The sequence below is a fragment of the Gopherus evgoodei genome, chromosome 9, assembly GCF_007399415.2.
Source record: "Gopherus evgoodei ecotype Sinaloan lineage chromosome 9, rGopEvg1_v1.p, whole genome shotgun sequence".
In the NCBI taxonomy this organism is placed as follows: Eukaryota; Metazoa; Chordata; order Testudines; family Testudinidae; genus Gopherus; species Gopherus evgoodei.
In genome coordinates this window covers 50,378,458-50,395,333 of record NC_044330.1, presented here as the reverse complement: position 1 = coordinate 50,395,333, position 16,876 = coordinate 50,378,458, and the positions used below count along the sequence as shown (strand labels likewise).

General features: G+C 42.0%; 1 protein-coding gene across 3 annotated transcripts in view; it reads right to left on the bottom strand.

Annotated features, from left to right (window-relative positions):
- Positions 1-701: 701 nt before the first annotated feature.
- PCCB (propionyl-CoA carboxylase subunit beta) overlaps positions 702-16,876 on the bottom strand; it is a 77,473-nt gene continuing 61,298 nt past the window's right edge. For 2 of the 3 annotated variants that reach the window (XM_030574677.1, XM_030574678.1), the window contains exons 10-14: positions 14,592-14,699; positions 9,680-9,780; positions 4,101-4,199; positions 3,770-3,863; positions 702-2,464 (exon numbers count right to left, since the gene is read on the bottom strand). In XM_030574677.1, the coding sequence (XP_030430537.1) occupies positions 2,343-2,464; positions 3,770-3,863; positions 4,101-4,199; positions 9,680-9,780; positions 14,592-14,699 (524 nt within the window). In that variant the 3' untranslated portion in view covers positions 702-2,342. Of the gene's footprint in view, positions 2,465-3,769; positions 3,864-4,100; positions 4,200-9,679; positions 9,781-14,591; positions 14,700-16,876 lie in introns of those variants that run through there. The other variant, XR_004001914.1, reaches the window with a different exon arrangement.

Genomic DNA, 16,876 nt, shown 5'->3' with positions numbered 1-16,876 from the left:
CATCCAGATCTGCCTGTATAATATTGCAATCTCCTTCTCTATTGATGCTGCCAGCTTCGTTTGGCACAAAAAACAGGCGCGTGCTGATGAATGTCATTAACAAAAATATCAAATAAGACTGATCTCCCCTTTAGCCAGTTCCTATCTTACAATTCTTATACTGATCCCCATCTTCCCTAATTTAATTAATAATTTTCCATGTGGCACCTTATCAAATATTTTACTGAAGTTCAAGTATATAACATTTATTGCACTTCCCTTATCTAAAAAAAAACAGTTATTTTGACTTTAGTTTCCCTGAACTAGTCACCTGACAAACAATTAATAATTCCATTGTTTTATTATTGTTTCTCCCAGTTATCAATTTGAATAATTTGGTTGGTGTTTTTAGTAATTTTATCTAAAAATTACTTCGCACTCAGATACCCGTTTCTACCCCACAGTACTACAGTTACATATTTAAATCAACTGGATTACGCTGGCTTCAGTCACAGATGTACACTTTGTTGACAGCAGAGGCTGTGTAACCCACCCTGGCCTGTTTATTTCTTTCCTCTAATCATCTCTCTGCCCACCACCTTTTTTTTCCTCTTTCTTTCTTTTTAACCTGCAGGAGGCTCTTTGTGTTCCTGTACTATTTAATAGCACACATGCATGTAGTCTGATATCACAGTGTTGGTAGTGGAAAACATTACCAATTGTTCCCTTTATTTGTGGATTTTAATTTCATTTTCTCAGTGTCATACATACAACAAATAAACCTTATACATGAAAATTAAAAAGTGAAAAATCACACAATTTAAACAATGCCAACATCCTCACACATGGCACCTATATCTGTGTTACAAACCAGGACATGGTAGTTGTGTCTACTGGTTGGAACAGGAGTATGTAGTCAGGAATTGGAGCTCAGGGTCAGAGCTGGAGTCAGAGGCTAGGAATTGGAGCTCAGGGTCAGAACAAGAGTCAAAAGCCAAATGCCAGAGTAAAAAAAGATAGGAATCAGAGCTGAGTGTCAAAAGCCTGTTACTTGAAGCAAAGCAAGACTGGGGAAAGACCGGATCAGGGCTGGAACAAGGTGGGAGCAAGACTGGGAACAAGCAGGTGCAGGAGCTACCACAGCTGTGGGCAAATGCTTTGAGCAGCCGCTGTATTTAAGAGCCTGTCTGCTGGCTCTTCCCACACTCAGGCAGTGAAGTCAATCAGGCAGCCTACTACAGGCTGGCAGTGCTTGTTAGGTTGCCCAGAGACTGGATCTGCTGTAGGTCCTGATTCCTGACAATCTGCATCATCACACCCACAGGAACAAGGCACCAGTCCCATACACACAAAGCACTGAAAACACCAGTCAGTGTGCTATTTAAATTCCCCAAATGCACAAATCTGCATGTTGAAGTGCAGTAATTTTCATACCTTGTTTATTTTCAATTAGCCATCACTAATTTCCACTGTTGTATATTAATTTACTTTCTGTCAGGCTCTTGCCACAAAAAGCAATAGAAAGTTGTGATAAAAGTAACAGTGGATTGAGCAATGTCAGATACTTTAGCACATTTTACCCTCTTCATTAAATCCAACTTTAACTAGACAAACAATTAAGTTTCTACCCACCAAGTGTTATTACACCCACATATGAGAATACAATATTACCCAAAGAGTGTTGCTTCAATAGGTGCATAAAGCCAGCTGCTCTGGAGAGAATATCAGAGGAAGTGAAGCTATGGAGCCCAAGAGCAAATTTCTCGAGACTGCATTCAGGATGGTTCCCAATGCTTCAAGAACCCCACCATCAGCACCATTAGAGGGAGCATACTGGGAGTTTTGCCTAACAAATATGATGGGTTCTGTAAGGCAGGGACAGAACCAATAGGCCAGGATCCAGAGATGATGCACCGTTCCCAGATCGTTGTCCTGCCCAAATCTCAACTATACCAAAGTCTGACTGGATCCAAAGGCATGATTCTCTATTGGAGCCCTTTCTGTCTGTGCCAAACAACGATAGAAAGCCAATGGACTCAAGGGACATTCCTTCCCTGTCTCCATTGCAGATGATCAGACCATGAGGTCTTGAAATCCATTTGGACTCAAGACTTCTAAGGAGGAAGCAATTTCAGGACTGTTGTCTAAATAAAGAACCTGTTAATTAAAAGTAATCATGTAATACCAGATAAAACCATTCTCTCAAAATTTATTGCTATATAATACTTAAGCAAATTAAAATTAAAAGAAATGTTCATAGTGCTAAGTTCAGGTTCTCCACTTTAGCTAAGGAATATATGTATTCAGAACACTTCCCCGTGTCGCAAAAGTGGCTTCATTTTGTAGCCAATTCTTCATCATATTCACAGTGGAATGTTCGCATGCTTCTTCCAGGGATTAGATTGCATTTTGCTAGCCAGCACTTCCAGATCACGGCAAATGCGGACTCGAGTGGTAGAAGGTTCAATGATATCATCAACAAACCCTGTTTAATTTACCAAAAACAAATTACACACAAACACTATTGCCTCCCAACCACAATATATCTAGTTGTAATTACTTTGCAATATCAAAACTATGCAGTCACTAAACAATTAATGTATTAGAGAACTGCATGCAACGGTTAATTTATAACTTAACTCGCAAGAGAAGCATTTGAGTTAAACTGACAAAGTTGACAATGTGTTTCAATAACTTAAAACGCTTTGCATAAACTTCATTATCCAATAAGTAAACATTAGAAAGCCAAGAAATTTAAACTTACAGTGGGGCTCAATTCAAGAATAACTGTAAATTTCACTGGGAAGTTCTATATGTATAGTCTCCCGCAGTTCAAAACAAGTCAGTTCGGTTTACAAATGACAAGATGTATTTTCTGACAATTCTGCAAATTCAACCTGGCATCTGATAGTGAAATTCTGTTTTTTTCCTGGCTCAAGTCCCAACAATAAACACTGCAGTGAAAACATTTAACACTTCTGTTGATAATCCACTAGCCAGGAAACAATCTATCTTGTTGTGCATGCTATCACGCTGTGCTACTGACAGGACTAAAATGTGGTACAAATGAATATACTGATCAGTAGAGTAAGCAGATGTAACTAAAACATATAGGGAACTGATCGTCTGATTGAGAAAGAGCCATTTCTACACACACATCTTTCAGAGTAAATATGCACTTTAAGGTTCAACTTATAAGAAATGAACTTTTAAATATATGGAAATACAGAATTACATCCACTACTACAACAACAAAAACTAAGGGCCCTTGGCCAACCACCTGGGGCAGCAGTGTATGTTGGGGAACTGAAGCTGAGCCAGAAGTCTGCCCCTTCTAAAATTGACCAGCACACCTCATTAAACTCCACCCAGATTGTCACAGTGCTCCCAAGTACTATGGAAGTTGTCCAGGTTTTGAAATGCCTCTCATATTTAGAGCATTTTTATTACGCTTATCAGCACCTCAGACATGACCCTGTGTCCTACATATCACCAGTGCTTCAAAGAAATTGTATAGAAGCCCTTCAGATGTGTTATTTTGTAGTTGGAATTTGGAAAAAAAAATAAAAACACAAAAATAAAAATGTAAGAGCATTTGAATAATTTCCAAACTATGATTAGTGCCACTTTCATTCCTAAATCCCTTGTCTTTAAAATGCCCTGTGTGATTAAACTAATATTTGATCAAAGTGTTAGCCGTGACCACAGACTACACAAGTGAAATTTGACTCTCAAAGGACTTTAACCAAGGAATTTAAGAAAGGAACTTGAAGAACAAAGTCCCAGGTACCTCTGACAGCCGCAGGGAAGGGATTTGCAAACTTATTCACATATTCTGCCTCTGCATCTGTTTCTTTTCCTCTGAAAATGATCTGGACAGCACCCTAGAAAGACATACAAACATGCCCTGAAACTGGACTGAAATAATTAATCCATCTTGAAAAAAAAACCTCTTATTTAAGGCATAGGATTTAAAGCACTACAATAAAAGCTGTGCTATAAAATAGTAAGATACTTCAGAGAAAAATCAGTTGTATTAATCTCAGCAAGCCGTATCCAGTGATTTTTCAGAGATAGCTATGGCTCCTGGAAGTCAGAAGTGAAACATAGCCTGCATTTACCTTTGCACCCATTACTGCAACCTCTGCTGTAGGCCATGCATAATTAACATCTCCTCGTAAATGTTTTGAACTCATCACATCATATGCACCCCCATAAGCCTGGAAGAGACAGAAAGTCATTGATATCAGACAAGTGCACAACAGCAACAAACTAAATCCCTTCTGCAAGTATTGCCATTCTAGAGACAAGGACACACTGAAGAGAGCCCAAGTTGATGCATTTCGAGAGCAACTGCTCAGCATTAGCATAACTTTGCTCCAAAATTCACAGGAAGCCTGTGTCCAGGTTGACCTCTATCAGAAGCACTAAACTAAAGTGAGACAACGGAGGTGTTTAAACCTAATGACATGAAAGCACAACTATTACTATTTGCTTTTATAAATGTGTCCATCGCAAAGGCCTCCTCCTTCCTCATCACAAAAGGGTTAATGTATTGAAAGTACAGTAGTGCCATAATACACACCTGCTGGTCTCGACTCAGAAACACCTATTGAAAATGACAAGTTATCATTGCAGGTTGGGAATAGTACTTCTGAGCAAAACTATACCAGAATGAAAAAAGAAAACTGAACAAATTCAGTTGATACTATCTTCATCTTTATGGTTCTATCAAATAACCAATTAGTGCAGAATCAAGACATCCAATTTTAGCATCTATATTCTTATATTGCTGGTATCCTAATCAATGCTGAACATAAAAGAGAGAAATCAAAAGTTATCTTAAGAGTTCAGAAATTTATTTGAAAATAATGTGTTGCCAAGTCATGAAACAGTGAATCTGCTGCAACTAATGACAACATAAGAATGGCCACAGTGGATCAGACCAATGGTCCATATTACCTAGTATCCTGTCTTTCAGCAGTGGCCAATGCCAGGTGCTTCAGAGAGAATGAATAGAACAGGCAATCATCGAGGGGATCCCATCATCCACTCCCAGCTTCCAGCAAACAGAAACCAGGGACACCCCGAGCATGGGGATGCATCCCTGACCATCTTGGCTAATAGCCTTTGATGGACCTATCCTCCATGAAGTTATCTCAGTCTTTTATGAACCCAGTTATACTTTTGGCCTTCACAACATCCCCCAGCAATGTTTCACAGGTTGATTGTGCGCTATGTGAAGAAGTATTTCCTTTTGTTGGTTTTAAACTTGCTGCCTATTAATTTCATTGGGTGACCATTGCTTCTTGTGTTATGTGAACAGGTAAACAACACTTCCGTATTTACTTTCTCCACACCATTCATGATTCTAAAGACATTTATCATGTCACCCTTTAGTCATTTCAGCTTGGAAAAGGAGAAGACCCAGGCTTTTAAATCTCTCCTCATATGGAAGCTGTTCCATACCCTTCATCATTTTTGTTGCCTTTCTCTGTGCCTTTTCCATTTCTAATATATCTTTTATAAGATGGGGCAACCAGAAATGCATGCAGTATTCAAGATGTGGGTGTACCATGGATTTATATAGTAGCATTATGATCTTTTCTGTCTCATTATCTATCCCTTTCCTAGTGGGTTCCTAACATTCTGTTAGCTTTTTTGACTGGCGCTGCACCAGTGGATGTTGAGTGGATGTTTCCAGAGTACTATCCACAATGACTAAGATCGTTTTCTTGAATGGTAGCAGCTAATTTAGATGCCATCATTTTGTATATATAGTTGGGATTATGTTTTCCAATGTGCATTACTTTGCATTATCAACATTGAATTTCATCTGCCATTTTGTTGCCCGCTCACCAAGTTTTATGAGATCCTTTGTAACTCTTCGCAATCTGCTTTGGACTTAGCTGTCTTGAGTAATTTTGTATCTGCAAATTTTGCCTCCTCACTATTTACCCATTTTTCCAGATCATTTATGAATATGTTGAACAGCACTAATCCCAGTACAGATCCTTGGGGAACACCACTATTCATTTCTCTCCACTCTGAAAATTGACCATTTATTTTTGTCCTTTGTTTCATGTCTTTTATCCAGTTATTGATCCGTAAGAGGACCTTCCGTCTTATCCTATGACTGCTTACTTTGCATAAAAACTTTGGTAAGGGAACTTGTCAAAGGTCTTCTGAAAATCCAAGTACACTATATCCACTGGATCACCCTTCTCCACATGCTTGTTGACCCCTTCAAAGAATTCTAATAGAGTAATGAGGCATGACTTCCCTTTACAAAGCCGTGTTGAATCTTCCCCAACACATGATGTTCATCTATCTGTGTGATAATTCTGTTCGTTACTATAGTTTTGAACAATTTGCATGATACTGAACTTAGGCTTACTGTCCTGCAATTGCTAGGATCGCCTCTGGAGCCTTTTTAAAAAATAGCTATCCCTACTATCATCTCGAACAGAGGCTGATTTAAATAATAGATTACAAACTACAATTAGTAGTTCTGCAATTTCACATTTGAGTTCCTTCAGAACTCTTGAAGGAATACTATGTGGTCCTGGTGACTTATTATTGTTTAATTTACTGATTTGTTCCAAAACCTCCTCTACGGACACCTCAATCTGGGAAAGCTCCTTAGATCTGTCACCTAAAAAGAATGGCTCAAGTGTGGGAATCTCCCTCACATCCTATGCAGTAAAGACTGATGCAAAGAATTTATTTAGCTTCTCTGCAATGGCCTTATACTCCTTGAGTGCTCCTTTAGCACCTTGATTGTCCAGTGGCCCACTGCTTATTTGGCAGGCTTCCTGGTTCTGATGCACTTAAAAATGTTCTTGCAATCCTTTTTGGCAATCTTTCTGGCTTAGTTAGTAGCTGTCCTCATGGAAAACACTTTTTCTTCCCATGTTTTCAAAGTTCTTTTTTCCTCCTGCAGACTCACTCTCACAGGCCTGTTGAGATCTAAACTGCTCAGCTCTACTCTGATGATTCAGAATTGTGACAGGAACAAAGAGAAGCCAGTTGGATGCAGAATCTGCACAGTGCTGTAACGATGTGATCTGAGAACTCAATCATCTTCTTAAGTTTTTCTTTATCTGTCCTCTTGGAGGAACCTACCTTTACATGACAGCAGAACAGTACTTCCATGGACTTCTTAATATTCCCTGATGGGCATTTTTCATTGGGTGCTGGACCCAAAGATGTCTCAGTGTTGCAATGCAGTTTCCACAGGGTGAGCAGCTAAAGCCATCTCTGCTAGTCCTTATTCTAAAAGCAAATGTTGCACAGGCAAAAGAGGCTCACAGGGATACCCCTGACACAAACAATGCTGGCATGTGAGAAGGAAGGCGTTTTTACTCCACAAGGCCCACAATCTGAAGACTGGGCATTTCACATTGTCGGCCATTTCAAACAATCAAGAACTAGCCAACCAAACTTTATTATTATTATTATTTTACTACTAATGTTGAATTATAATAAACACACACTAAGTTTCAGTTAAAGTAGAACTGCACAAGAGAAAGGGAAAGAGGAATGGTTAGGGTCCCAAGATCACTTGTGATGGGGCACACAGAGGGAACAGTCATGATTTATAACACTAGGCTCCATATGTAACAGTCATGGTTACACAGCTCTGAACATTCTGGGACTATTGAGTCAGGGCACGCATCTTCCAAAACAAGGTTCTGAAGGGGCTCAAGGAGCAGGTTCTTAGTGATATTTAGATGGGGCTACTGTAAGGTGGGTGCATAACTGGCTGGATAACCGTACTCAGAGAGTAGTTATTAATGGCTCCCAATCCTGCTGGAAAGGTATAACAAGTGGGGTTCCGCAGGGGTCTGTTTTGGGACCAGCTCTGTTCAATATCTTCATCAACGATTTAGATGTTGGCATAGAAAGTACGCTTAATAAGTTTGCGGACGATACCAAACTGGGAGGGATTGCAACTGCTCTGGAGGACAGGGTCAAAATTCAGAATGATCTGAACAAATTGGAGAAATGGTCTGAGGTAAACAGGATGAAGTTCAATAAAGATAAATGCAAAGTGCTCCACTTAGGAAGGAACAATCAGTTTCACACATACAGAATGGGAAGAGACTGTCTAGGAAGGAGTATGGCAGAAAGAGATCTAGGGGTCATAGTGGACCACAAGCTAAATATGAGTCAACAGTGTGATACTGTTGCAAAAAAGCAAACGTGATTCTGGGATGCATTAACAGGTGTGTTGTAAACAAGACACGAGAAGTCATTCTTCCGCTTTACTCTGCGCTGGTTAGGCCTCAACTGGAGTATTGTGTCCAGTTCTGGGCACCGTATTTCAAGAAAGATGTGGAGAAATTGGAGAGAGTCCAGAGAAGAGCAACAAGAATGATGAAAGGTCTTGAGAACATGACCTATGAAGGAAGGCTGAAGGAATTGGGTTTGTTTAGTTTGGAAAAGAGAAGACTGAGAGTGGACATGATAGCAGTTTTCAGGTATCTAAAAGGGTGTCATCAGGAGGAGGGAGAAAACTTGTTCACTTTAGCCTCCAATGATAGAACAAGAAGCAATGGGCTTAAACTGCAGCAAGGGAGATTTAGGTTGGACATTAGGAAAAAGTTCCTAACTGGCAGGGTAGTTAAACACTGGAATAGATTGCCTAGGGAAGTTGTGGAATCTCCATCTCTGGAGATATTTAAGAGTAGGTTAGATAAATATCTATTAGGGATGGTCTAGACAGTATTTGGTCCTGCCATGAGGGCAGGGGACTGGACTCGATGACCTCTCGAGGTCCCTTCCAGTCCTAGAGTCTATGAGTCTATATGGACAGAGAAGAAATAGTGAGAGATTAGACAGGAAGAAGCAGTAGCAGGGTTTGATGAATGTATTATGCTACAAGGAGGAGTCAAAATGACCCCAGGGTGGCAAGCTCAGGAGAAAAGGATTCTAGAGTTTTTGACAATAGAGAAAGTAGGGAGAAGGGTAGAAAGATAAGTTCTTATAAGCATATAAGAAGAGTGTCTTATAAGCAGTTCAAAAGGTGAAGTTGAACCGAGAAGGAAAAGCGAGATGATGGTAGCTGAACCCCTGAGAGCAGCTAAGGTATATAGAGGTTGCATTTACAAGGCACCTATCAGTATGGTGTCTAACAGAAACAACAGATAGATAGGAACAGAAGAGCAAAGGGAAGGGTACTGAGGACAGAGCTCTGAGGGAAAATGAAAAAGCATTAAGAGAGAGGAGCAGCCATGTAAGGAAATGTTAACAGAGCAGCAGAGGAAGAAGGAGAAGAACACAGGCTTATCACAGCTCTAGGAGGAGATGCAATAGAAGGATTCAATTGTCTAAATCACAAAAACTTCAGAGAATGCCAAGTCTGGATCTGGCCAGATTTAGGTCATTTGTGACCTCAGTGAGAGAAATTCAGTGATGTGGAAGGGACAGACACTTGTCTGCAAGAGATCCAAGTGAGGAAATGAAGGTGAAAGCAGACAGACTATTGAAGGAGCTTAGTGGCAAAGGGCAGGGAGGAGTTGTAGCAACATTCAGACAGGTGAGTAGAGACATAAGCTGCTTGAAAGTTGAAAGAAAGAAGCTTTATGAGAGAGGAAGAAAGAGACAAGAGGAGTCCAGAAGGAAGTCACCTCTGAATAACATTACTTCCAGCAGAACAGGAGGCCTTGGAAAACATCAAGAAATAATGACACCTTACCTTTCTGGTGATGATAGTAATTTTGGGCACAGTTGCTTCTGCAAAGGCAAACAGTAGTTTTGCACCATGACGTATGATTCCTCCATATTCCTGAGCTGTGCCTAAAAATTATTAGAACCAAAAAACCCTTTCAGGAAAGTTACCAAAAACATCAATTCATGTGGACAGCTCTCTCCAGGTGCTGCAAGCAGGTCAGCTAGAACTTATCAAAGTCGCACACCCCCAGTGGTGTTTACTGTACAATAGTGTTCTCCACATCTCCATGCTGGACAATAGGGTAAGGAAAGCTCATATGGAGAACTGCAGTGAATGTATACCACAGGTGAACAGCAGCTATATGGTATCACAATACCATAAAAATATTAATAGGTTCCCACTTGGTGGCAAATTTTGGTTCAGCTGAAAAATAGTACAAGACCCCAACCTATTTATCAGAGAAAAATTCCTCCTTATCTGCTAATTTCAATTCTCTGGAAACATGATACTCTTACATGGAGAAGGATGTGTTTTTTCACTTCAGACTCAAGGACAGTTCAAAGCCATCATTCAGGGTCAGCAGCAGAAAAAGACATTCCCTCCTAGAACTTGCCAGAGCTGTGAATCCTACACAAGAGAATAATTACAAACACAGACAGCAAAGACAATCTCAGGCCATACTTGGAAACAAATACTGGGCTCCCACGGGCATATTGCAATTAATTTGGGTAAGAAAACATCAGTGAGACACAGCAGATCTGGTGAGTTACAGTGAAAAGGAATGAAAGATAAAAATCTGTGCCCTAACTACACTTCTCCCAACATAAAGCAGTCAATAAGGGGAGGATTTGCTGACATGTCCCTTCTAAGAAATGAAATGAGCAGGCAGACAAAGAGTTTTCCTCCATCACTCTGAGGTCCTGGGTTCCCCTCAAGGTTGAGGAATTATTCCCCTGGTTCTAATGATGGAAATACAGCTGCAAGAGACACCATCCTGAACTTCTGAGACTTGGCAAAGTTGTTTAGGAATCTTAGATCTAAAATATCAATCTCCACCCTCCATTCTTTTTCAGGACCAGAAAATAGTTGGAATAAAATCTTTTCCCTCTGTGCTTAATAGGAAATAGTTCCACAGCTTCCATTTACAGAAGTGAGTCGACTTCTTGCTTTAACAGATGTTCATGAGAGGGGTTGCTGAGGAGAAACAGGATGGGGGGTGGGTATACTGGAGGAAGGTAAAATTTCCCAGATTTTATAATCTCCAGCACCCATTTATCCAATGTGATTCTCATCCATGTGGGAAGACAGCAGGAGAGATGGTTTCTGAAGGGTGGAAGGTGGGAAAAATGGTGTATATATAGCTCAATTTAGTTGGACAGTTCCGGGCCCTCAACCAGTCCATCGAAACTGATGCTTGGATGATGATGATGGTTCTGTAGTGGGTGCAGAGGGAGCAGGTGGTCTCTTTCTCTGAGATCTGATTTTTTCCTGGGTGGTTCAAACAGTCTCTGGGATCTGGAGAATGAAGTGGAGCAGGATCTTGGAGCCATTTGGGATCTACTAAACCTTCATTTGTTTATAGGTGTGTAAGTCCAAAGAGATCTCAGACTGACTCTGGAATCCTTAAAGGTATGCAACAAATCATCAGAGGTCCCTGTGAACAGTTTGAGGCCATCAAAGGGAAGGTCCTCCGCCATGCTTTGGATATCCCCTGGAAATCCAGACAGCTGGAACTAGGACATCCCTCCACATGACCATTGCCATAGACTTGGATTGAGCAGCAGTGTTGGCTGTGTCCAATGAGGCCTGTAGCGATGTTCTGGTTAACAGCTGACCCTTGTTAACAACAGCTTGAAACTGGTCACACTGATCAGCTGGCAGACGCTCAATAAAGGTGGTGATTTTGGCATAATTTGAATGATTGTATTTAGCTACGAGAGCTTGACAGTTCACAATCCTAAATTGAAAAGTCACAGATGAGTAGTCTCTCTCTTGAACAGATCAAAGCATTTTTGGATGTTAACAGATCACATAGCCTTTGCATGATATCATCTGCCATGTTCGTTCACTGCCTCCATAACTAGTGAGTTCAGAATTGGATGGGCGAACAGAAACTCAGAGTCTTTAGCTGGGATGTAATATTTCTTACTGACTCATTTACACATCAATGGAATTGTTACAGAGACCCACCAAATGGATTTCGCAGGATCCACCAGGGCCTCACTTATAGGCAGGGCAGCTTGGGTAGAGGGAGTTCATTGGAAGATGTCCAGGAGCTTATGTTGTGACTTTCAAGGGAATCTGCAACGTGCTTCATTAACTTTTGGAAATGTCTGAACTCATCAGCCACAGACAATAGGGGAGGTATAACCACCTCATATGGGAAGAGTGATGGGGAAGCTGCCCCTCACTGTTAGAAAAGGGGTTAAAAGCAGCCTATTAGAAAGGGGCTGAGAGGAGTAGCCAGTCATGGCCCGGCAGGCTCATACAAGAAGGGCTGCAAGGCAGAGCAGAGTTCAGTAGCTGACTGAAGCTCCAGAGGAGAAGACCAGGCTCCTAGCAGGAGGAAGGAGCGCCAGCACCTGAGACAGAGCAGTGCTGCAAGCAGGGACCAGGGGAGCTAGAGAGAGCTCCTGGCTGGCTGCTAGGGCCTGCAGGCTGAGGCCCTGAGGTAAGGGCAGAAGAGGGTGCTGGAGCCACATGGTAAGCGGCCCTGGGACAATGGACAGCAGTTGCCACTGAGGGAGTGGCTAGACAGAGATTGCAGGTCCCCCAGAGAGACTGCAGGTCCCCCAGAAGCGGTGGAACACAGAGTGTGGCACAGCCAGAGGGCAGTGTCACTAAAGATGATGCCACAGTCCTGGGAGTGGTTTGAGTCCTGGTACAAAAGAGATGGGAGCAATGCACCACCAGACTACAGGGCCCTGGGAAGCAGAGCTAATTCCCATGACAGCCGGCAGAAGGCGCCAGAATGGTGATTCACACCCCGTCACAGTGAGTAATCTCTTTATCTGCTCTAGTCTCTTGTTTCTCAAAGGGTTTTTGTGCCTGAGGCAATGGAGTAGGAGGAGTTGACGCAGAGAAGCGTCTCCTCCATATTCCCCACAAGAAACTAGGGGCCTGGGACAATTGCTGATGATATGAAGCCCAAGGATCACAGTATGGCCAATGGAGAGATCTGAAAGGCATCAGGAGTGGCATCCATTGGTTGCTCGAATAAGGTCAGAGGAACCTGAGGCCTGTCTTTGGTGGAACTCCCCCTTATTGTCAAAAGCGTCAGGATGAAAATCACTTTTCTGAAGTGTTGGGGAGCACTGGATCGAAATTTTTAAATTGGAGGAAAATTCCTCCTCTTTAAGAGGGGGAGCCCCAGCATTCTGAAAGTATTGGAGAGTCAAGCGGCACCAGGGGAAAGGTCCCATCTCCACGACCATGCTTGTCTTGGTACCGATAACTTCTTACTACCAACTAACAAGGGAGACAGGCACCTACAACAGAAATAGATCCCTTGAGAATCTGAATTCCTGCAGTACTGGGTGGGTTTGAAGAGCAGAGTTCTGTTCTGTTTTTGGTACTGAAGGTATATGCTGCCCTGGCAAGTCCACTCTGGTCAAAGTAGACAGTACTGATGAGTATGCCTCAGGGGCCACTGAGACTGTATGAGAGGCATATCTTCCTGGTACTGAGGCCAACTTGGATGTAGACGGTAATGAAAAATTTGTGGGTGCTGTCCTCTGAGAGGCGGAATATTTCGATGATGCAGTGTCCTGCTTGTGCAGCACTGAATGTTTCATTACTGAGCTATGCTTGCTGCCCTTTTTCTCTGCTGAGCCCGGAGCCCTGGTTAGAGAATCAATACTAAGAGCATCTGGAGCCTCAGTTGTACCCAGGGTAGAATGTGAGGTTTCCACAGCGGTCTTGTTCTGTGGGGATCAAAGTCTTTTTGAGGTGGCATCTTTCTGTGGGAATGACTCAGTTTTCTGTGGGTATTCTCTGTGGATTTACTTTGGGTAGACCAAGGTAAATGTGCCAAAGTTGACAGGGCACCGTGTTCCCTCAGCACTGATGTCGGTGGGTGGGAGGGAGATGGTCTCCTGGCCTGGATCTGAGGCTGGTTGGAGGAAATGCTCCATCATTAAGAGTCTGTTTTAGCTCCTGATTTTTTCTTGCCCTGTCCTTAAAAGCAGTGCAGATGGAACACCTTTGTTGGATATAAGACTCTCCCACGCAGCAGATAAAATAGGAATGTCCATCGTTGACCAGGATGGCCTCCCGGCAAGAGATGTACTGCTTGAAGCCCAGAGAGCCTGGCATACTCCAGGATAACAGTCTGTAGGAGGCGAAGGTCCCCATCCCCAAAGGGGAAAGAGATTGAAAGTCTCTCCTTTATCAGGGCTCTGAGCAGAAGAACTGCTGGAAACACATACTGCAGCTGTTCTGACACAGGTGGTCAACCGGGAATTACGCCCCACTGGCCCTTTCTCCCCACATCACAAGTCAGGAGAACTAATAGGTGATGCAGTGGGTTTGCTCTCAACTGCACCTTTGCAGGAATAATTTCTCTCACACCTCCCGAGGCAGCAATGCAGCTCTGCAAGACCTTAACACAAGGCAGAGTAGGAACACTATAGCTGAGCCCTTTTTCAGGTACTTGGAATCTCAAAATAACAAGAAAATGCAGAGCAAGTGAAGTGCAAATAACTTCTGATCTAGCTGCGATGAAAGGGGTTTCTGGGGTGCTGGCAAGGAAACAGCCCATCTTTGGCTGGGCCCTGCATGATGACTTTGCAACTGCTCTGACACCGACAGGGGATGAACACACCCTACCTGACAAACACAACCTTAGATAAAGAAACAAAGAGAAATGGTATTAAATATCCTAGCCCGACTGCCCTCTCACCCCAATCATAGAGAGTTACAAATACAGAGGGCCTACCTGGTAGAAATCCAGGAACATCCACAAAAGTGATCAGAGGAATGTTGAAAGCATCACAGAATCGAACAAAACGGGCTCCCTTCACAGAAGAATTTATGTCTAAACACCCTAATGTTAAAAAACAGAGAGGACGACATATTTTATGGTGCTTTTAAACTGTTCTAATAAATTCTAACCTTCTGATAGTGCATTCAGGGTACTATCAGGATCTCACTACATAGTTTTTCTGTATTATCTTGTATTTCATCCAAATTATTCTTGTTTCTGTATTTCTAATTGTGGAGGACTATTGTTTGTCTGGTTCATGATGTTCCCCACTTCACTTCACTTCAAGGTCATGGATAAAAAAATTTAAAACACCTAAGTCTAACTGAAAGTCAGAGAGACCTAGGTGCTTTTAATATTATGGGATATTCTCCCATAATAATATAGCATGCTATAGGGTTATATTACTTTAACACTAAGAATGTGACATGTATTCTATCTGTATTCATTTTATATTATTTCTTTGTATTGCAACCACACAGAGGCCTCAATCAGATAGTGATGCATTGTGGTAAGTGCTGTACAATTCAATGAGAGACAGTTCCTGTGCCAAAAGCTTACAATCAAACAGTGCCATTTTAAAGTATCCTTTTTTCTTTTCATTGCCATAAACCTTAGATAACTTCATCATTAAACATTATACTCTCAGACCTTAAGGTGAGAAGGGACCATTATGATCATCTAGTCTGACCTCCTGCATAACGCAGGCCACAGAATCTTACTCACACCTGTAACAAAACTTGCAACAAACTCCTACCCTATGTCTGAGTTACTGAAGTCCTCAAAATGTGGTTTAAAGACCTCAAGGTGCAGAGAATCCTCCAGCAAGTGACCTGTGCCCCATGCTGCAGAGGAATGCGAAAAACCTCCAGCGCTTCTGCCAATCTGCCCTGGAGGAAAATTCCTTCTCGACTACAAATATGGCTGTCAGCTAAACCCTAAGCATGTGGGCAAGACTCACCAGCCAGACACCCAGGAAAAAATTCTCTGTAGTAACTCAGTTTCCCACTCCATCTAACATCCCATCACAAGCCATTGGCCATATTTACCACTAGTAGTCAAAGACAAATTAATTGCCAAAATTAGGCTATCCCATTATACCATCCCCTCCATAAATGTATCAAGCTTAGTCTTGAAGCCAGATATGTCTTTTGCCCCCACTTCTCCCCTTAAGAAGGCTGTTCCAGAACTTCACTCCTCTAATGGTTAGAAACCTTTGTCTAATTTCAAGTCTAAACTTCCTGATAGCCAGTTTATATCCATTTGTTCTTGTGTCCACATGGGTACTGAGCTTAAATAATTTCTCTCCCTCCCTGGTATTTATTCCTCCAATATATTTATAGAGAGCAGCAAAGAGTTCTGTGGCACCTTATAGACTAACAGACGTATTGGAGCATGAGCTTTCGTGGGCGAATACTCACTTCAGCGGATGACATGCATCTGACGAAGTAGGTATTCACCCATGAAAGTTCATGCTCCAATACGTCTGTTAGTCTATAAGGTGCCACAAGACTCTTTGCTGCTTTTACAGATCCAGACTAACACGGCTACCCCTCTGATATTTATAGAGCGCAATCATATCTCCCCTAAGCCTCCTTTTGGTTAGGCTAAACAAGCCAAACTCTTTGAGTCTCCTTTCATAAGACAGGTTTTCCACTCCTCGGATCATCCTAGTAGCCTCTCTCTGAACCTGTTCCAGTTTGAATTCATCTTTCTTAAACATGGGAGATCAAAACTGCACACAGTATTCTAGATGAGGTCTCACCAGTGCCTTGTATAACGGTACTAACACCTTCTTATTTCTACTGGAAATACCTTGCCTGATGCATCCCAAAATTGCATTAGCTTTTTTCACAGCCATATCACATTGCTGGCTCATACTCATCCTGTGATCAACCAATACTCGGAGGTCCTTCTCCTCCTCTGTTACTTCCAACTGATGCCTTCCCATCTTATAACAATAGTTCTTGTTATTAATCCCTAAATGCATGACCTTGCACTGTTCACTATTACATTTCATCCTATTACTATTACTCCAGTTTATAAGGTCATCCAGATCTTCCTGTATGATATCCAGGTCCTTCTCTGTGTTAGCAATACCTCCCAGCTTTGTGTCATCCACAAACTTTATTAGCACATTCCCACTTTTTGTGCCAAGGTCAGTAATAAAAAGATTAAATAAGATTGGTCCCAAAACCGATCCCTGCAGCCTGACAGTTCACCTTTCAGTATGACCCGTT